Source organism: Protopterus annectens, chromosome 11.part0, assembly GCF_019279795.1.
Source record: "Protopterus annectens isolate FY-2018-M chromosome 11.part0, PAN1.0, whole genome shotgun sequence".
NCBI classification, from domain to species: domain Eukaryota; kingdom Metazoa; phylum Chordata; order Ceratodontiformes; family Protopteridae; genus Protopterus; species Protopterus annectens.
Window position 1 is genome coordinate 1,059,335,400 of NC_056745.1, and position 22,996 is coordinate 1,059,358,395.

The 22,996-nt window shown below is 35.4% G+C and overlaps 1 protein-coding gene across 1 annotated transcript in view; it reads left to right on the forward strand.

Annotated features, from left to right (window-relative positions):
• Positions 1 to 22,996, forward strand: part of LOC122815693 (mucin-19-like) — a gene marked incomplete in the record, with an annotated part of 520,597 nt that overhangs the window by 450,527 nt on the left and 47,074 nt on the right. The window contains 4 exon segments of the mRNA XM_044088393.1: positions 3,651 to 3,760; positions 3,988 to 4,019; positions 12,554 to 12,719; positions 17,816 to 17,853. Of these exon segments, the coding sequence (XP_043944328.1) occupies positions 3,651 to 3,760; positions 3,988 to 4,019; positions 12,554 to 12,719; positions 17,816 to 17,853 (346 nt within the window).

Here is a 22,996-nt window from a genome sequence, read left to right on the forward strand (position 1 = left end):
GCTTTGAAGGATTCCACCTCAGTTTTGAGGAGTGTGAAATTTGCTTTAGAGAAGTTTTTCACTGTGGTTTCCTGGGCAGGGGCTGGGGTCGGGATGTGAATATCCAGTGAGACTAGTTTATGGTCTGATCTTACTAGTGAGGGATACACTTCTGGTCTAGAGCATAGAGTCCCCATGTTGGTGATGATCAGGTCCATTATGTTTTGCCCTCTTGTGGGAGTGGTAACAAGTTGTTCCATAGCATTTAAGTTTATAAATTCTAGGAACCTTTGGGCTAGGGTGTTGTAGCTAGAGTAATGCTCCCAGTCTATGTTTAGGTAGTTGAAGTCACCCAATATAATGGCATTTGGAGAGACCTTCATATTTTCCATTGTTCTCAGGAAGGCCAAGTGGGGTTCCTGGGTTTGGGAGGGTGGTCTGTAGCAGGCTATAAACTGGAAGTCAGTTTTACCCACTGTTAGTTGCACATGGATAGTCTCTGATGCTTTGTGCTGTGCCACCAACCTGGAGGTGTGGGTATCTTTGACAAACATTGATACTCCTCCTCCTTTTGTGGTTAGGTCCAAGTTTTGGGGCCGAAAAGCATGGTATGAGGTATAACCTGATAGTGCTGGGGTGCTCTCTGGAGCCTTGAACCAGGTTTCTGTTACTGCACAGATATCGATGTTCTCCATGCTAAGGAGAGTTTTGAGTGCATGCATCTTGAGGTTTAGACTTCTGGTGTTGAGTAGCATTACTCTTAGTTTCTTATCCCTTGTGATACCTATGGAGGTGGGTTTGTCTTTTGAGCCTTGCCTAAAAATGGCACTATGGGGGTGGCAAGAGCCTTTGCCAATATCTGAAAGCCCAGGGGTGACAGATGCAAGCCATCCCTAGCGAAGCATCGTCGCTTGTCGAGCATGTCATCCCAGGCTGATAGGCATTGGATCCCCTTTGATTGACACCAGTACTTAAGCCAATTGTTGAAATTGATCATCTTGTCTTCATATTGTGGCATCATTCTTGGTGAGGGTAAGATGCTACTCAAGGTCAGGGTAATACCGGCCTGGGCTACATGCTCAGAGAGCTCCTCTATGTCTCTTTTCATGTAGTCCAGGGAGGTACATCTCAGGTCATTCACACCAGCATGGACAATGACTGAGTCATATTTGTACTTGCCTTGGAGTGACCTGAGTGCTTGTGTTATGTGGCGGATCCTAGTGCCCAACAGGCAGCTCACCATGACCTTCTCCTTGTTTAGCCTGGTGAGTGGGACGTCAGTGTGCCTGATAATAGAGTCACCTATTACAAGTATATCAGGTGTGCTGTTTAGCCTTAAGCGCTGTGACTGTTCGGCACACTGGCTTTGTGAGCTATGTGTTGCACGTGTTTTGTGTTGCAGTAGCGGTTGCTTGGGTGTCTGCTTTGGAGGCCTCTGCTCCTTAGACAGATTTTTATTTAGAGCCTCCGAGTATGTTTTTGTGTGTTTATGTGTTTGGTTTGCTGTCGTGGTAGGTCTATGTGGGACTGGAAGTGTAGTGAGTGTGGTTTCCTTCTCCTCCTGACTGGTTACGCCAGTACTGAGTTGAGAGAGCTTAGCCTCCAGTTTGGCTATATGTTGGAATTTGTTGGGAGGAGAAGAGGGTTGTGTTTGAACATGAGGCAGTTGTAACATTGCCTCAAGATTCCCAGATTCACCAGCTGGACCGGAGAGGAGATTGACAACTGACCTTTGGACATGCTAGAATAGTATTGGGAATTCCTTTATAATTGAAAAAAGGGCCAATGGGGAACAAGGTGCTAAAGGGGAGTTTGTGAGGGTGTAGTGCTTTTAATTTTTTAGTGCTGAATTATATAATTGCTTTAGTGAGCAAATGCCAGACTTTAGAGTAGGAATAGGGCATTTATTTTGAGAACTAGATCAGTTCTGAGGGAAAAAAGTGAAGAGCAGACTTTGTGGAGCCAAGAATGGTTTAAACCCAATTAAGCAGTGCTGCCCAATGCTGCGCTATGTGCAAAATTGCACAAAGCCGCGCTAAAGTGGGTTTTATACAGGGAGACTTGAAAGAGCTAGAAATTGGCCCAAAATGGCCAATAGACTACCAGATTCTTGTGCTGGGGACACTTGTCCAGGGATAGAGATAGATAGGCTGCTCTAAGCTCCCCACTGCCACTGGTGAACAAAAAAGCCTCCCTTTATCCAAGAAAGGAAATGGGCAGCACAGGAACTTTCCAAAAGTCCAGAATACAGCAAATCCTGTATTTGGACTACTCTAGGTCAGGAAAGACGGGAAATAAGGATAATTGTTTTTTTTTTTGTTTTTTTTTTTGCAACAAACTGCAGGAAAATGCAATAAATATGTAACACAGGCTAGCATACTTGAGTGTGTAGCCTCAACAGGTAAATGCAACAAACAGGACAAACTTTAAAAGCGCAGGTGCAAAAACAACTTTAAATAGTTTAAAACAGTTCAAGAAGCAGAAATACTTGCAGTTTAGCTAGATTGGACAGTCGCCCAGGTAGTAGCAGGAAAAAAACACATCAGGTTAGCAGTCACTCTTTTAGCCTCTCTGCTGCTAGCACCACTCTGCAGGATCACAAGGAGATTGGCTGAGTAGTAACAAGCGCTAAAACCATGCCAAAGTGGGTTTTATACAGGGGAACTTGAAAGAGCAAGAAATTGGCCCAAAACAGCCAATAGACTACCAGATTTTTGTGCTGGGAACACTCCTCCAGTGATAGATAGGCTGCTCCAAGCTCCCCACTGCCACTGGTGAACAAAGAAGCCCCCCTTTATCCAAGAAAGGAAATGGGCAACACAGGAAATTTTCAAAAGTCCAGAATACAGCAAAGCCTGTATTTGGACTACTCTAGGTCAGGAAAGATGGGAAACAAGGATAATGTTTTTGTTTTTTCTTTTTTGCAACAAACAACAGGAAAATGCAATAAATATGTAACACAGGCTAGCACACTTGTGTGTGTAGCCTCAACAGGTAAATGCAACAAACAGGACAAACTTTAAAAGTGCAGGTGCAAAAACAACTTTAAACAGTTTAATACAGTTTAAGAAGCAGAAATACTTGCAGTTTAGCTACATTGGACAGTCACCCAGGTAGTAGCAGGAAAAAAAAACACTTTTTAAGATTGTATTCCTTGTTGAAGCTTCAATTTTATAACATGTTACCAATCTATTTCTTTGAACAGAGTATCAGTATGAGAGCTGACTGAATGTTAACCTACTTACTACCATTTGGAAATTTTATTAGAAGTCACACAGAATTAGGGAATTTAAAATACAAAGTGTTGCTAATGTGATGTAGTGGGTAAGTGATTTATCACAAAAGCAGTGAGCAAAAACATAATGATGCTGCTTCACTTAGGTTTGATTAGCCGTTTTGAACGATGCATATTGGGTTAATTGGCTAAGTTGATAGATCACTGTTTTCTCTGACTGCATTTTGCTTAGAACCTTCATTATTTTAACATCATACAGGCATAATATATATATTTGTATATATATATATATATATATAGAGAGAGAGAGAGAGAGAGAGAAGAACGGGAGTCAGGATGTTAAAATTTGATAAATATTTGCCAATTAAAACTGGAAAGAATGGAGCATTTGCATTCATAATGTAATTAGTATATGATGTGCTTACATTTTCTCTAGTGAACTGAAACCTTATCCAAAGCCTCTTGATAAAGAAGAAGGATGTTTCTGTCCTGAAGGCATGTTTAGAGAATCAATGTACAGTGTTAAATGTGTCTATAAGTGTCCTTGTAAGTATAAACCTTTTGTTAATTTATTCCCTACTATATTTACTCTAGTAAGGCTTGCACATCTTTTGCTGAACACCATGAAAAGTTAATCTGCTACTGTATAGTTGTCTTTTGAATATATAGATAATCACAATTGTTGATTCATGAAAATTAAGAAATTAATAATACATCTGTTCTCTAACATAACTGCTCACTCTAACAACTAACATGATACTTGTTTTCTTCAGCTTGCTGTGGACCACTGGGAGAACGAAAATATGTAAGTTAATCTTTTTTTTTTACATTTTGGAGCATCAGAGTACAAAAATAATCATATTAATACTGATTTATTAATTTTAATACAATTTTATATTTGTTTAATTTTAAAAAGTTAATACGCAAACTGTTTACTTCCTCCTTGCAGGCAAATTTAACTGAAAAATATCAACTGAGACAAAATTATATGAAATTCCTTATTTTTTTAAAAAAGTTTTGTCCTGTAATAGTGTACCTGGACTTGCTTTATGATTGCATGATATGAAATACTGTGGTCTAAACCATGATTTAGGGATGTATTTGAAACTAAAAGGCTCTTAGTACTATGAACTCATAATCTAACCTCATGACTTTGATTTCTAAAACCCATGCATGCATATATGCGGGTTAGACCTAAGGACAATAAGAGCTAATTTCTTACTTGCCAGTTATCTTACATTGTACAAAGAACTAATATTGTAGGATATATTGTTCATATAAATAGTCATTGTACAGTTTTATGATTTGTTTGATGTTTGGTACATGCACCCATTTATGCATATCATTTTTTGATAATAGACTCATTTTTTATCTTAAATGAATTTTCCCTGAATAGTCATTGAGGCATAGAAAGCTAAGATGTGGGCTGCTTTCCTTTTGTCATGCCTGTGTCATATCTTATATCTTAATCAGTAGTTCCCATGAGTGAGCTGTGTGCTTCTCAAGGTACAAGTCCTGGATGTAGACACAAATTAAACATCATATTGTTGGGATGGCACTATAGTTTTTGCCTTATTTCCAGTCCTAGGTAAATATGTATAACTCTCCATCATACCTCTCAACCTCTGGACAAAGCCATTAATAAAAGTGGGACAAAGTCCCAGAAATATGGCCAGTTATTAAATATTGCTATAACAAACTTAGAAAGTTAATAAAATAACAGGTTTTGCATTAGCATGAATTTTCTGAAGGGCATGAAGTCTGAAATTCAAATGCCTGTCATTATTTTGTAACTTCAGTCTGTAATGACTTGCCACTAATCTGCCAGAAAAAAAACACAGTTTTATGAAAAAATGTACCAAAAATATGAGGCAAAAATCTGGACATTCTGTGAAAATCTGCACAGTTGAAAGGTATGTCATCCATGCCAAAAATGTAAATGCTAATGCTTTCAAACAGATGTTCTTTAGTGGTTGTTCTTTCCCTTATCTCAGCCAGATGTTGCAAGCCTACTGCAATATCCCACATGCCATAAAGAGACTGGAAAGCAATGCAGAACTCTAACCAACCTATCAAAGAAAGAGTGATGACCACCAGCTACTCACTCATTCTGTGCCTGGTGGATCACTTGATCATGTTTTAATTCAGGCAGCTTGCACCACAGATGAAAGTCATTCCTTTCCACCAGTAGACTGATGTGAAAGATTTAGATGACAAGTAATCTTGGCAGAATAATATTCTTTACTAGGGATATCTTTCTACAATAATATTCTTTACTAGGGATGTCTTTCTTTTTGTTTTTTTTCTTGACTGCTTCAAGAAGCCAAGAAAATCTAACACTACTTTTGGGAAAAATGCCTTCCTTATTTGCAGAACTGTCACATTACTGTAGAATCAAATCTGTATGTAAAATAATCATTTGGTAAAAAAGTAATATCCTCATTTCATTAGTTAAAAGTTAAAACAAACCTGTATCACCTTTAACACTATTTTCCCATTAAACATATGAATTTACTGGAAGTACAAAAGGCACACTATATAGAACATATTGCATGAATTGTAGAAGAGTATGAAAATATGTGTGCATTTGTTTGTATGTGTGTCTGCAATTTGACTTTAATCACCATGTTAGGGGTTACATAGCCAAAAGGAAAAATACATTTATGAAATGAGATTAACACTTAATGTCTAGATTTTCTTATTAGTCCAGTAGCAGTGATACAATCATGGGATGCTGGTGGTCTTAAAGTTGAATCCCAAATGAGACTAATAATAGGATTTTAACATTGCCTAAGCAGAAGGCTTTCTGTGTGTGTGTGTGTGTGTGTGTGTGTGTGTGTGTGTGTGCGTGCATGTGCATGTGCATGTGTATGTGTGTGCGTGTGTGTGTGTGCGCGTGTGTGTGTGTGTGTGTGTGTGTGTGTGTGTGTGTGTGTGTGTGTGTGTGTGTGTGTGTTTTTGTAACTGTACCTTAATCACCATGTCAGGGGTTTCCGGGTTGAAAGGAAAAGAGACTTAAGAGAAAACTCATCATTTTTCTATTTAGAGACTGTTGGTAGACCAGTAGCAGTGACATCTACACAAAATGCTGGAGTTCTTAGGTTTGAATCCCAAATGAGAGTGAATATTTTTCTTTCATACTTCTATGATTCTAACAAAAGATTTTTGTGTGTGAGTGCAAGAGCGTGTTTATGTGTGTATATGTGTGTGTGTGTGTGTGTGTGTGTGTGTGTGTGTGTGTGTGTGTGTGTGTGTGTGTGCACGCACATGTGTGTGTGTGTGTGTGTGTGTGTGTGTGTGTGTGTGTGTGTGTGTGTGTGTGTGTGTGTGTGTGTTTGATACTGCATCAAAGCGCTTTCATTGATATATTCAGAACATTCGCTTTTGTTTAAGGTACATGTCGTTATGCTACCAAAATGGTAAACAGTCAATTTACTAACTTATCATCTCTGCACTTGTCATTATACTGATATGTAAATGGATACATTGCCAGCCTTGCAAACATGTTATGACAGGTTGTGAAAACTAAATATCATTTATAGATAACCAAACACAGGGAACTGACAAGAACAATACAAAAATCCTACTCCACAGCCACTGTAGGCATCCAGACACTATAATTTCTTCACAAAATACAAGTTGAGTGCTTTCTTCCCACAATCGAGTCTTCCTCAGAATATTTAAATGCCCAAACAGCATGCTCTTAAATACCCATGAGTAACTACCCCACCCATTTCAATTAAACAATCAACATAATAAACATAATATTTAAAAGCAATCCACTCATAAAACACATTCAACAAATTCAAATAAAATGAAATGAAGTAAGTAATATGAATAAAATAAGATAATTTTAATATATACATTTTTCATTCCAGGGGACTGAAAAACAGCATTAATGGCTCACTAAATACTAAATTGTAATACATGTATATCCTTATACTTTTGATAGAAAAAATGTTTGTATAGTAATAATTATACAAAATTACTTCTACAAATATTTGTATGCATATTCATTTTGTATTAAGTCCAGAAAAAAAACATTCCTAAGCCATAATTCTAAAAACTAAAACCAAAATATTAAAACAGTACATTCTACCATGGCTTTAGATGTCAAAATGTATAAAAGGATGTTGTACATCGTTTAACCTAAAATATTTTTTAATGTCAATGTACACATTATATTAATAGTCTCATTAATACCAGGAAACTGGGTGGCATTGAGTCTCAGTTGCCACCTCAGTTCCCATAAATCCAAATGCACATCCAAAATAATAACCCTTTGACAATTTGCTGGAGCACTATTTATAAATTTTATTGGAACAGTTAATGGCCCAAGTGTTAATCGAGCTTGGTAATGTGAGTACTGGAATCTCTGGGGTAGACATAAATATACTATAATATGACGTGTATATATACACACACACACACACACACACACACACACACACACACACACACACACACACACACACACATACACACACACACACACATACACACACAAACACACACACACATCAAGACCTCCTTGCCATAAAAAATAGATACATTTGAGTGCAATGTGACCATTTATTGTATTACATTAACATCAATTCAACTAAGCAAATAGTTTTAAACATTTACATTTAATATATAAATTGCACTGTGCTTTTTGCAGCAAAAGGAACTCTATTAGTATATTCAGCAAACCATAGGTTTTGTAACCATTTAAATACCATTAATAGCTGCATATTGCATATTTATTTAAATGATCACTGGCTGGGGTCCCTTCACCTATGTGGACTTACTTGTAGGAACAACTAGGTGATGTACACAGTGCCTCATTGGCTAAACCATGAATCATGTCTTGACCTTCCAGAATCTCATCTCTTTATGAATTCTAATAACTACCTATGATCCAAAAAGAGGTGGAATGAAAGGGTAGAAGAGACCACAAAAAAGTATTTGCCCACCAGCATGTTGTTCAAAACAGACAATCTTTTCTTAATAAACAAATAGTGATTTAAATTTCTCCTGAACATGAATTGCCAGCTGCAAATTGAACAAGTCCCATTCCAATTCATTCAGATGAATTCTGTCCATTTCCCATAAGTCCAGGTTTATTCTATTCAAATCAGGGTGATCAATTACGAAAAACCCAATCTGTTTGGCTACTCTTGATATTCTGTGGTGTAGGAATCTAAGTTAATTTCAATGACAACAGGTTTTTAATCACAGTGCCAAATCAACCTGAATATTATGAAAGACCAACCTATGTATATGAATCTGAATTTGTGGTTTAGTATAATTAAGTCCTGCAAAATTTTCCCAAGAGGAATGCATTTTGGTATCAAATACAACTCATGTCCCTTAAATTAATTATTTATGGCTGAGAATGCTAACAGAGGTAACTATGTTACTCCTGAGTACCCCTCCATACCACTGTCCATTCGCCAGGACAGAGATCAAGATTCAAATCATTTTGCCTGATGGTAGTTCTTTATAGTACTCTTTGAATAGAGGAATGACTGATAATCAGAAACTATTGTTCAACAACAATAACAAAATCATGTAATAGGTTCACAGGTTCATAGATGTGTACTAGGCTAATGGCCCTGGAGCCTTTACAAACCTAGCCCATAAGATTACCCTGCCATCATGCCACCTGACTTTAGTTTCAAGTGTCTCTGTTGAACAGAGCCACTGGAGTGATCATTGGGGTGAATTTTCTATTTCCCATCCACTCATCAAGGTTCATCTTGAAGAGATCCAGTGAGGCACTATGTTTGACATGTATATGAAGTCTATTCCATAGCATGGGCAGTCTCTGGGTTATGAACCTGTCCCTCCAGCACATTTTGTTGATTGTGGTAATGAGGTTGAGATCTCTGGAGAGTGTGGTGGAGAGGGATTGGGATTTCTTTAGATATAGCATTTCTAACAGAGCTGGGTCAGACATGGCTTTGTAAGTCAAGCAGAGATCGCCTCTAAGTAGGCGATATGAGTCAGAGAATAGTTGGAGTTTTTTGAGTCTGTCCATATAGGAAAAGTGTTTAAGGCCTAGGACCCTCTGTGAGGTACTTTTGTGGCCTCTCCAGTTGTTGCAGGTGTCTAGTGAGGTACATGCCAAATGGGGCATTGTACTCAATGATTGGCCTAATGACGGAAGAGAAGAGGGAGACAATGACCTCTTTGTTCCTGGATGCAAAACCCTTAATAATGAAATGTACCACATAGAAGGACTTTCTGACCACAGTGGCAATGTGGTGGTCAAAAGAGGTTGCTGTCAGCCGGTGTTACCGGACCTCTTATAATACCTTCTGTGTTCAGTGGACTACCATCAAGGTGGCAATTCATGGGAACTGGGTTTTTCTCAAAGGCGATGATGACACATTTTTTGGCATTGAGCTTAAGGCCATGGTTCTGACACCAGTCATTGGTCTCAGTGAGGCCTTTCTGTAGGATGTCAACATCACTTGGGGAGTTAATAATGGCTCCCAGCTTGTAATCGTTTGGGGACTTTGTCAGCCAGAGTCTCTTTGTTTTGACCTGGACTTCTGAAAAGAAAATACCAAACAGGAGAGGAACCAGGACCACTGTGGGACTCCACTTGTGACTGGTCAGCAGTCTGACTTGCAGTCAGCTACTTTCACACTGTGGGTTCTATCTGTGAGCCAGTTTGCAACACACCTAGTGATATAGGGGTGGATGCCTAGCTTAGTGAGTTTTTCTATGATTCCTGAGTGGGGAATGGTATCAAAGGCAATTGATATCTCTCAATGGCTAAATCATATGTTATCTATATTCTGAATGAGTGAGAACTGTAAACTTGATGATCAATGCCTTAACAAAACAGTGCCTTATTAACATAATGTTGGTATCGTATAAGGACAGTGGTTGTTCAGTTTTTTACTGGAATTCAAACTCATAAATGACAACTGCCTACATTTGTTTGTACAGCTGACATCCTGTGAACCAGGAAGGAGGGCAAAGGTTCTGATATCTGTATGCATGCCTGGTAAACAGAACCTGATGATCCATTTTAGATTTACTTTGCCAAGTTAACATGCTCAGGTTTTATCACATCAGCCCATTATAGCAACTTTATTAGTTCACTACTCCTAAAGCCCCAGTGTATAACCACATAAATAATGTATCTCAAATTACCAATGAATTGAATTTCTTAACAAACTTCATTACCCCTTTTACTACCACCATCAACAATGCAGCACCTATAGGCATTCTTTGGACTGTGTCATTAGCATAAACATGACTGCAACCTTTCCATATTCTTTTTATAACTCAGGGATGAGAAAATTGGGCACATTAAAAATCTGGCTAACCATCCAAAAGCTGTAATCTGTATATGTGAAGCACTGTGACAATCTTGTGAGGCGCACCTGTGCAGAATATAATGTACCACGGTATCCAACACCCCATGCTTATCCTTTATGGGCAGTTTCAAGTAAAAATGTTTAAACTTGACTATGGTTGAGGTGTGGGTTCTTCTAGTGCTTTATGTCCATGAACTACCCATCATTTTTGTCCATTAAGCCAGATTTGCAAAGGGCTTGCAGCTAAATGAAGCTGAGCCTTTGGAGTCAGTAAGCAAAACCTGGGAAGCTGTAAACAGGATTAACTATAAAATAATGTTAGATTAATTTCTAAACAGGGAAGTACTAGTAGCCTCAAAACAGCTAAAAATCTGTTTAAATGTGATGCACTCTTTAGTACAGTGTGATTATGAGAATGCAAAACAACTCTCTTGTCCATGAAATGATCCTGCCACACATACATATTGAGAGCCTCCCACACCCAAAGTCAAATTGAGATATGAATCAAGATATCAGTTCATTTTCAAACATTATATAATATAAAGATTTGTTCAGCATCACATTCACACTAAAAGCCCATGTGATCATTGATCATGTGCCCCTGAAATTTTTTATGTCTTAAAATCATTTACATTTGACTGAAATACCAAAACCTTATATACAACTTAAACTGGCAGTCATATTTTCAATCTAGTTTATCATGTAGATCCTTTGTTACAGTCATTAGGAAGTGTACCTTCCACCCAACAGTTATTAAAGTTATTAGTGATATCACATTTATTTTGCTTATTGAACAATTATACTGCATCATATCAAGCTGCGCTGCCTTTACATGTTTGGTATTTCAAGATTTTTCATGACCCTTCTATTTTTGATATGATAGCAATTTAAAATAGATAGCAATTTAACCAAACACATTTTTTTCCATTGATGAATACCAAAAAAGATGTACTCATTTAGCAGCACAGCTTTCTGTTATTGTTTTCTGCATAATCACAAAGAAAGTGTGTATAGAACTCAACCAGACCATAGCAAAACAGAGTAACATTTGTGTAAGAAACATCTAGACTTCTCCATTGATCAGAGCATCAAGGTATAAATTCAAATTTCCCTTAGGGATATAAACAGACTGTAGCAAACTGGCACTTGATTGCATAATGACCCCCAAGTCTTTTTGGATGTAGTTTGAACTACATTTTTTTTATTTGATTTTTATTTACATATAGAATATTATACCTTTCCTCTCTTTTAACTGCTGTAATTATTTTTTTGATTTTGTAGTATTCCCACATCTTCCTTATCTTTTTCTTTTCATAACTGTTACAATTTTAATTATCCAATTTTCTTCAGAAGCACATGCAGCTGAAGACATAGGTACCCTCTGCCACTTCCAGCATAGTTGTTTCCAATTGCCTACTCCCTCTCACACTTAAATCTGTACATACTTGCTTCATTAAATTAAAATTTGTTTTCTCTCTGCCTATCTCTCTCTCTCTCTGTCTATCTCCCACTATCTTTCTCAATAATTAACATCTACCTTGATCTCTCACCAGGATTTAACATTAAATTTGATATCTCATGAGAAAGATTGGACCTCAACAACATTATATTCCGTTATGCTGCATTCTGTAGTGAACAATGCGATCTACCTGAAAACAGATTATCTAAGAACATATCCCACAGACCTTCGGCTTCAAATGCGAGTGCATTATCTGCTAAACTAACTGTTATTAGAAATAATCAGCTCAACTAGAGAATGATTTTGTTTACTGGCATATGAAATATTTACTACTCTTAGCATATTGATTAGTACCTTAAAGTTGCAGTATGTCTTTTCCATTCAGCATTCCACATTTATCATTTGATTACTACTGTTTTCTGAATTGCATTTTAACTTCATTATTTTTAGTGCATCCTATTAAGGTGTAGTCACTACCTGCAAGGTGACCTTCAATATCAGCCCACCTACCCAGTAAACCATTTGATAAATATTGATTTTTAAGTAATTTCTTTTGCTTTTTAGCCTGGAGACACGTGGATATCAAACTGCCATAAATGTGTCTGTAGCAACATTACAAAAACAGAAGACTGTGTACCACTTCCTTGTCCACCACGGCCTACCTGTCAACAGGATGAAACACTAAATATATACAATACTACAGATGGCTGTTGTCCACTTTACACTTGTGGTATGAGTGATTTTATTTCCTTTTTATTGTGTTGTTTAATTATTGATAGTTAGTACATATAGATTTGCTGCTCTTCTTAGAATGCAAAATTAAAAATGGTGGACAGTAACAAAACAACAGAAGCATGATAAGGAAACACAGCAGAGTAATAAGTAAATTAACTGTTACTTAATTTCAGATTATTTGGTATAGAATCTTCTGAATTATTAACTTTTTTTGCATAATGTACTTTAAGGACATATTTTCAATTTACCTTTTTCATCATTTAAGAAACCTATTTCAGTCTATTTACATAGAAGGTTGTGCAGCCTTTATTAGAAAAATGTAATCCCATCTTGAAAGATACACCAGATTTTATTAGAAAACTAAGAGTATGGTATAATAATATGGGCAAGGATGTAGTGCAGAACAGTAGGCTTTTACTGGTAACTTTAGATATAACGTCCTTGTTTACAGTTATACCTAACGAGTTTGGGATAGAATCAATTCGTGAGTTTTTAAATAACTCTTCTACGTTTGTAACAAGGGATATTGAAACATTATGTTTATTATTAAACCTGGTTTTGAATAATAATATATTTTTTTTATTTGATAGTCAATTTTATATGCAAAATACTGGTGTTGCTATGGGTACGCCCGTAGCTAACACGTATGCAAACTTGGTACTTTTTACATAGGAAAAGAAGTTTGTCGTAAATGACACTAGTCCATATATTAATAATATATTATTTTATCAACGGTTTGTGGACGATTGTTTCCTCATATGGAAAGGTGATGTGGATGATTTGTTACAGTTTGTACACTTTTTGAATGAATCCACTACTTTCTTAAAGTTTAAAATACAATTTTCTGATGTGTTCATTAATTTCTTAGATCTTAAAATAGGGATACAGGACAACATAATGTATACTACAGTACATAAAAAAGTGGTATATGCATGCAGGTATGTTCATTATAACAGCATGCATGCATCACATGTTTTTAATGGTATAGTTAAATCACAATTTAATAGAATATGTAGACTTAACACGAATGATAGTCTCTTCATGTCACAGCTGGATGAAACCATTAATGAATTTAGAAATAGTGGTTATCCAGACAGCGTATTAGAAACATCTAAAATGGATACTATAAATAATAGGCATTTAGGTTTAAAACCTTTATTTCTTATGGATGAACACCAGAATGAAAATATTGTGGCACACGGAAATCGTGAGACCCTAAGATATGTTACTACTTTTAGTTGTATGACTAGGTTTGTAAGGAACATTATAAAGAAAAATTGGGTTGTTTTATTGGCATCCAGTGAAATTAAATCCATTATTGGTGACAGACCACTTTTTTCTTATAAAAACATGGCAAATTTTAAATGTAAGCTTGGTTACAAGGATTTAAAAAAAAAAAAAAAAAAAAAAAAAAAATTTAACTGAAGTGAATAACATTAATACATATGGAACTTTAAAATGTCTCAACTGTAGTTGCTGCCCTGATATAATAGATAAAGAAAATAGCTTAGACTTTAAGCATCCGGTAAGTGAGATTATATACAAGTTTAATCTCATGGCAACATGCATTTCAACTAATGTGATATATTTAGCTACATGCACGTCATGCCATTGTTTTTACGTAGGTAAGACTACGAGAAGATTAAAAGACCGTATCATTGAGCATAAGTCTGAGATACGGAGAGGGAATGATAGGAATGCCTTATATAGACATATATCCTTATGTGGCAATCAACACAAGTTTAGATTTCACATTATTGATAGAGTGTGTGTATCCATGAGGGGGGGGGGTTGACATTAACAATTTATTAGATTTAAAAGAATTTGAATGGATTTTAAGACTTTCAGCTGACAAGATGCCTGGTTTGAATGTTGCTGTCACACTAAAGCCTATATTAGTGAAATTACAACATTCAGTACTGAAATAATTGTATTTTAAAGTTTATGTATATATATATATTTTTTAAATACATAGTTTTTAAACACAAATTTTCATCACATGATCTTTGGCTGCTGGTCATGTGCTTTGTTGGCTTCTATTTAAATGTTTGATTTTATTTGTAACCTGTATGAGTATTGATAAAGGGTTTGTACCTGAAAGCTTTGCTATTAAACGGGTGTGTTTCAGTGTATTTTGGTGTTTGCTTATTAATTCTTTGTATACCCATAAGTATCAGACATATACCAAGAGTGTGATGATGAAAGTATAAAAGTCATTAGGTAGAAAATGCACTCTCACTTTTGTCAGATGCTAGTAGATTCCACATTCCCTAAATTGCAGATAAGTCTGATTATGAGTGCAGAGGGTGAAGTCATTTTATGAGGGTTAGGAGGGCTTTTCTTCAAGTAAAAGCAAAGTTTCAATTCCAGCATATATTCTTTTTTATTGTTTAGCTTCAAGCAGAAAATAAATACATCTGCTGTTTTCTAGTAAAGTAAATAAAACAGACAAAATATATAATGTATCTTATAAAATATAACATGAGTGATTTGTCACAAATAGGAAGGATATGCAAGGTATTATGAGGCATATTCAGGGAGTATGTTGGGTAAGTAATGAATAATCAACAATGTTTATATGCTTATGGTGCTCTTTTACATACTTTAAAGCAGAGTTATTTTGCAAAGAAGAGTAAGGAAAAATTTAATGTTATGTTCAGGTTGGGAAGCTTTCTTGCAACATCCTGAATTATTTTTCACTGCTGGACTTCATTTAAATTATTCTGGTGGTACACATTTAAAAAACTGTCTTTTAACCATTGCAAACCTTTTTAGGAGTGTGAATAAAGCAAGTGCTATTAGAACAAAACCCAGTGAAGCACATAACCTTGTAAAGATTTATTATGCAACTGCAAAAAGTCTAAATAAGAAAGCAGCTGAGATTCAAGTTCTTAGCTTATTTATATGACTTCAAACTTCTGGTTATTATCAAAGCCCATCAATGTGACAGTAATCCCTGGATTTCAAAAATTGAGTGTATAAGAACTAGCTCTTAAATTCTAGAAGTTCCTGCTTTGACTGTACACAATTAATGGTTCATCAACAAGTTTAAATTGTATTTAATTAGCAAAAGATACATTCTAATTATGTTTTACAGCTGAGTTAATTGAATGGGTATCTAAAAAAATAAGGTAAAATAAAGGCCTTGCAATGATATATTGCAGTGTTGCCTGTACTTGTTCCATTCGTAAATGTGCTATCCTTTTTGTTACCTAAAATTTGACTAAACTTAGTCAAGCTGGCTTCCATAACCTCACTATTGGCTTTTCTCAGCAATTCAATTGGGTATTATCTTTCGAGAAACATATTAATTAATTTATGATTTTTGAGGGCAAAAGTCTAATCATCTGCAAAAATATTAAATGGTGTACCAACTGTCCTTTACCAGTGTTTCTTTTTTGGTGTTGAGGGTGACAGCTATGGAAGGGCAAATATGAAACAGAGAATGCTAAATATCAATAATACATGATTTACAATAAAAATTGATATTATTCCTTAAGATAAATACATCTGAAAAATCAGTCTCTTCCATATCATTCATAAACATAAAGCTAAAACAGTGGCTATGTTGTTAATAAATTCAATAAATTCCTGTAAATGTGTTATGTTAACCTTCCAAAGATTAAAAATGCAATCATGAAACCTGTTGCAACTATAAATATTGTGTATGTGCTTGGAATTGAGAATACATTTGTCTTACTACACAGCAAGCCCCTCTCCCATCACAACCTCCATTAGTTGTTGGAAGTATTCTTGTTAATCTTGTTAACTCAAAAGATGAAATCACTTAATTTTATTAATTAATTAATCTTATTAAAAAGTGTTTTACAACTGCTGGTTTAACTTGCTTTTTGTTTTGTTTATTAGTTTTCTAGTAATTTAAACATTGTCAGCCATTCTTCACATTGGGATGATATTGACTCAGGGAATATCTGTTTAGGACTGGCACTTTTCAGCATGGCCTATATGTAAAAATATTTGAATTATTCACATACAAAGATGATATCAGATTAGCATCAGTTATTACAAAGGGCTCTTATTATAATCTGGTCATTAACTATCTTTCTAATGTAGTAAAATGGCTTACTAGGAACGCATTCATCACCGATTTCAGTAAATTTAATTTCATAACTTTTGGGGCTGTAAAAGTCAATCATGATTTCTTATTATGGGAAAACAGCTGTTGGGAGAACTTCCTTATTTAATGTTTTTTGGTGTCTACATTACCCTCAAGTACAATATTGAAGCCAATGCTTCAGTGGCAGATCTAAAGCAATAAAAGTATGTGGCAAAATTTTCAGACATTTTCAATATTGATCTTTTGCTTTGGTGATAAAATTGTTTCTATCTAATGTTAACATAATTACTGAGTCAAAATCTATCTTCTTCAGTGATAAGGTGTTTTATTCTGTATGAGGGAACAGAGAGAAAATTTACTAGATGTCCATGTGATGTTCAAGATCTTAATTATTCTGAAAGTGTCAGTATTTGGACTTATTTTCCATTCATTACCACTTTATAAACACATTATACTAAGCATTTGTAGTTTTATACATTGGGGGTTAAGAATCATGCTAGGTTTGGAGTTGACTCATTCTGAAAGATTGTTAGGAGATCGCAATCATTGGTACCATATTTGTTCTTGTAGACCTATAAGACATTTTAAATTCACTTTCTGTATGTTCCATTTATGGAATAATCTCCCAATTCATATGCATGAGTCCATGAGTGATTTTTGGTGTATACTCCTCAAATTTAGAGGCTGTGTTCTAGCATGACCTTCTATATACATTGAACTATGAACTGAGAGCTAAGAGTTCTTATGAGATGTTCATTTAAATGTTTTAGCCACTGGGGACAGAGACCTTTCCACGGGTTCCTACTTTCAACTTTTTTTCCGATTGCTTACATGCCATTCAGTATATGTTCTGTCAGTAGATCATTACAGCTCCACAACTTACATGTTCTAGCATGTCAGTCAAGTGTAATATAATGAGCTGAAATAAGCAAAGTGAGTATGAATGCAAACATATTTTTGGTTTCATAGACTGTCTTAGTCAAAAGAACATTTTCTCTTTGTTTTCATTGCAGAACCTATAAGGTGCAAATATAACCAGCAGGAATACAAGGTTAGTAATGTTGCTTCACTTTCTGTTCTTGACAGACTTGCTAACCAATGTACAGACATACTGACATTAAGAAAGGCGCCAACAATACTCCCACTGGAAACGTTATGGCTTAAAGCTGTCACAGAATTCTCGAAGTTTGTACTAATATACCTTGACTGACTGCTAGCCAGTAGTCCTTCACAACAGCAACATTTGTTCATGTATACTCATTTCTGTAGCAACTATATCCAATTATAAGACAAAGAGGCTCCAACTTATTTTCAGCATTGTCCTTATATCTTATAGTGCTTATGGCTTCAATACAACTGAATTTTTTTTTTCATTTTTCTGAAGTTTTACATCCATATATTATATTAAATAATTAGATGAAATAAAAAGTACCTCACAACAGAAAAACAATAGATGTGTTCCTGATAACCAAACATAAAAAGTCTTGAAAACCTTCTTAAAGAATACAGCTTGCTGAAAATGAAAAATAGAAGTATTTGGAAATGAATGGGTGTTCAGCTTACATGATTCCAACTACCCTGAAGAGGAAGGTTTGAACTCTTTCAGAACTGAGGACATGAGTATTTGTGAGATAGGAAGGCTAGGCTAGAAGAGAAAGTAGGCAAGAGGGTAAATGGAAATATAAGGGTGAAGGTGGTTTACACAGGAAGAGTAGAGAATGAGGGTACAGTTCTGGATATAGCTGTAAGGGTACGGGAAGGCAAAGAGGGAGAGCAGCTGATGAAGAAGGTGCAAGGTTAAAGAAAGTCGCAAGGATGGATACATATTTAGGACATTAGTAGAGAATCTAATCAATATAAGAATAACAGTGGCGTGATAAGATGGAATAGAAGGTACCTTCTGATGGTTAAATAGGGAGGTGGCAGGTAAGGCACTATGTGGGAATGGTTGCCACGCTTTGTTATGATTCATGTTGTGACAGAAGAGGAATTTATCAAGTTATTTACTAAGTGCAACTTACATGGATTATAGTAAGGTATTCTACACACTTCCTACAAAATATCAGTTTATAATCTATCTGGACAAATAATAGGTAAAGGAGTTGTCAGATGTGAAGAAAGATGGAAATCGGGATACTGATGGATGTAGGAAAATGAGCCCTTTCAGTGTAGAGGGAGTTCTGGATTAGTACTTGGCCCAATGCTGTTTGCTGAGTTAATCTCAGGCATAGTGAGGGGACTGAAAACAAGATAACCTAATTCTGACCATCAGCAAGATAAGGAGTACGGTGAATAATGGGTGGGGAAAAACATATGGAGCTATCTGGGGAAATTAGATAGCTGGTCAGAGCCGCGCAACTAAAACCCATTGCCAGGACAGCTGCATCTAGACACCAGCCTTTGCAAGACGTTTAGACTGCCAACAAGATTACTTGCATAGACACATAAAGCAAGGGGCTAGTGTTGTTTTGGTAAGCAAACTTCTGCACCACTAAGGACAGATCAATGAGGCTACATATAACAGCAAGAGAATACTTGGATGCATTTCTAGAAGTATAGTCTGCAAAGCTAAACTGATCATTCTTCTATTCTAACTTGCACTTTTCAGGTTTCAGGTGAAGTACTGCATGTGTCGTTGTAGAGGATACACGGTAAAGACACAACAGTACTGGAAATAGTAGAATAAACAATTGCAATTAAGATGATGTAGGAACTAGACTGCGGGGTTAACTTAAAAGGATCGGACTTACACAATAGAGACTAGGATGGATACTGACATAGTTCTCATTGAAGTGGTATTTAGACAGAACTGTGATGTGGTGTAAATATGGAGGATCAACAGTTAAGGCATCTTATAGTATTACATTACCATAAAATAGCTCATAATTAAATCGTCTCAGTGACATAGAAAAATGAAACTCGGTATGTGACTCCAGATGGCACAGGTACTGGGGTAATTGATATCAGCAGGAGAAAAATGAGGAGGCAAGGCCTCTTATCTTTCTTAGGGGAAAGATGAATGAACATGTTAGGGCAACTCCAGACAGATCATCTTCTGCTAAAGGCCAGAAGCCAGTAGCAGTGGTCATATCTGGCAAATGTTGTGGGAGGGACAACAAAAAGCATGTTACTTTGTAGATGAAAAGCTATTTTTCGCAGTGCACAACCTCCACATCCTGTAGAACGTGTTATTTTATATTGAAACTGAGAAGCATTTTAGTCCAGAATTTAAGAAACAAATTGACAAAATGTGAATACAGCTATTTACTACTTCTTACGTATTGCCAGCATATTGGGCCTTAGAGAGTGCATGTTCAAGTAACAAAGAATGAGTGAGCAACAGTTAAGGGTCTGTCGACTCCACCTTCTTCCTGCCTCAGAGCACACCAATGACAAAAAATGTTGGGGACTGATAGCCCTAAGTAGAGAGTGTTCAAATAACATATGATATATAGAACTGGGGAGTAGAGAGCACCAAAATACAGTAACACTGGTTCAGGGACCTCAGTAGTTTACCCAAAAGAATAGCTAGAGTAAAAACTGCCCTTGCCAGAGTAAAGGCTCAGGTGCAGGCTGCATATCGATAAAAATATTAACTATGCATGTGTTTAACATTGTGCAGTTGCAGTGTTTTCATAATGACAATATTAGCTATACATGTGTTTAACCTTGTGCAGCTGCACCATTTTCATAATGAAAAAAAATATTAAACATGCATGTGTTTAACATTGTGCAGCTGCAGCATTTTATTCTTGCTTGATTTCACTTCCTCTTACCCACAATCCATATCAGTTAGATTAAACTTTTTATTGACTTTGTGTTCTATTTATATTATAATCATATACCTTCCTTCATCTTCTGCTGTTCCTTTTCCATTTATTGGGCAGTTTTAGACATAGAATCACTATTGATACTTAACATGCATACAGCATATACACCACATGCATATATTAAATACCTTCAATGTAAAAGCAGAAAATACTGACAAAAAATAATTACATTCTACAAAAGCGAAGCACTGAAGTTATAATTAATGTCAGTGGTGATTCCTAGCATGCATAATGCATTGCATTACGAACATAGATTGTCTACATTTATAGTATATGTTGAAAAGGCAGGCAAAACAAATGACAATGTTCCACTCAAACAGAATTAACAAAATGGCACTTAATAGAACTAAAAAAATAAAATTGTAAAGTAGGCACTGTCTTCTGAAAAAAAAAATCTAAGTAGCAAAGTTCCATAGATTCTGTTTGAGTTGCTGCATAACTAGTTTTTAATTTAAATTATGTAAAATTCCACTGCCAATCATGAGCGGACAGGTGATCCACTGTGGCGACCCCTAACCCAGAAAAGCCGAAAGAAGAAGAAGAAGAAGACAGTCATTATTTTTGATGATGCCAACCACAGATGATCATAAAATGTGTTTACTATTAATATAAAGCACAGAGATATAGCATAAACCTTATCATGGTTCTAGAGAATATGTAGCAAACTCAGTCCCACATTCATAAGTTTTATGTCATGCTTAGCAAAATATAACAAAAATTAAAATACTGTCATTTATATATTTTTGTGGGGAAAGAACTATCTACATTTATGTCATAAAGTAATCCATGTCCTGACTTCAAGGACCAACATTTTGAAATAGCAAGATCAGTAAATTAGTAACATGTTCTGAACTCACTGTATCCAGAAAATTGACTTAAAAAAGCCTTTTGTTATAAGGATTATTTTAATGAAAAGTCCATCTGGGATAGACTACATATTAACTAAAAAAGGATAATCTCTTATGCATCCATGGCACTCCTTAAAGCTGCATCAGGCAGAATCCCGCTCTTGTATTATTTTTTTTATAAAAAGCCTATGATAATCTATAGAAAGGCAGAGAGTAAGTAAGAAAAAAAGAAAAAAAGAAACACAAATAATGATAAGTGAAATACATATAACCTAATCAATAAAATAAAATAAAAATAAAAAAATTACATATGCAGCCATTTAGATTTATAATTTCCAGGATGACTTTAAATGTGAAAATACAAATTATAAACTATTTAAAGTTTCTTTTTTAAATATTTTTCAAAATAAATATAAGACTTACCATTTAGCTACAGTTATTCTTAACCAGATGGTTTTCTTTTTTCTGTACATGTGCCAACTATTGTAATTTGCTGTCTTTGACTTTTTCTTGCTCTCTCTCTTCATATATATATATATATATATATATATATATATATATATATATATATATATATATATATATATATATATATATATATATCTATGTATATATATGTATATGTATATGTATATATATATATATATATGTATATCTATATATATATTGTCGCCTCACAGTAAGACGCTGTCCAGTTCGACTCTCAGTTAGAGAGTCTTCTGCGTGGAGACATGCGTGAATGGGTATACCTTTGTTGAAGGTTGTGCATCAGGGCTGGCAACTCCATAAGTAAAAATCATTAGCGGACTGGAGTTCCGCTTTGGCGACCCCTAACCGGGAAAAGCCGAAAGTCAAAACAACTGAGTATCCAAAATGTTGCACATCAAAACAATGTTCATATTTTGCAGAGTGGAAAAGCCTCCACTCCATCCCCTACACCTAAGGCTGATAAAATATACATACTCTGAAATTTCAACACAGCAGGGTAAAGGCAAATTCCCTTACTCCACTCCACCATGATCCCATACAAAACACTGGCAGCAAAAACTCCATTGAAAACAATGTTCATTCATATGAGCAGTTGCTACTATTTACTGCCTGATAAAACATTTGCTCATATGAGCACTTGATGTTTCTGACTGTAACCATATACAAATATGTTAGCAGATCAGTGGAATTTTGATAAAAAATATATGACTGATTGGAATGTATTGAATACTGCACAGTCATATCTAAAAATTGCATAACAGTGTGGAAAGAGACTCTTCTTATCCAACTGCTAGACATTCTTGCTATCTAACATTATGATGTTTGATAATATGTTGTAATATGAATAAAGAATAATGTAATCTGGCATATGTAATAATCACAAGTATTACATATATCAAACCATATTTTATATTAAACACAATTTATTTGGTTCTTGAAAGAATTTCAAATACAGCCAATGAAGTTGTTCCACTCAAATCTGACAATCCACACTGATTCCTGGACAGTTTAATAATTCATTCATGTA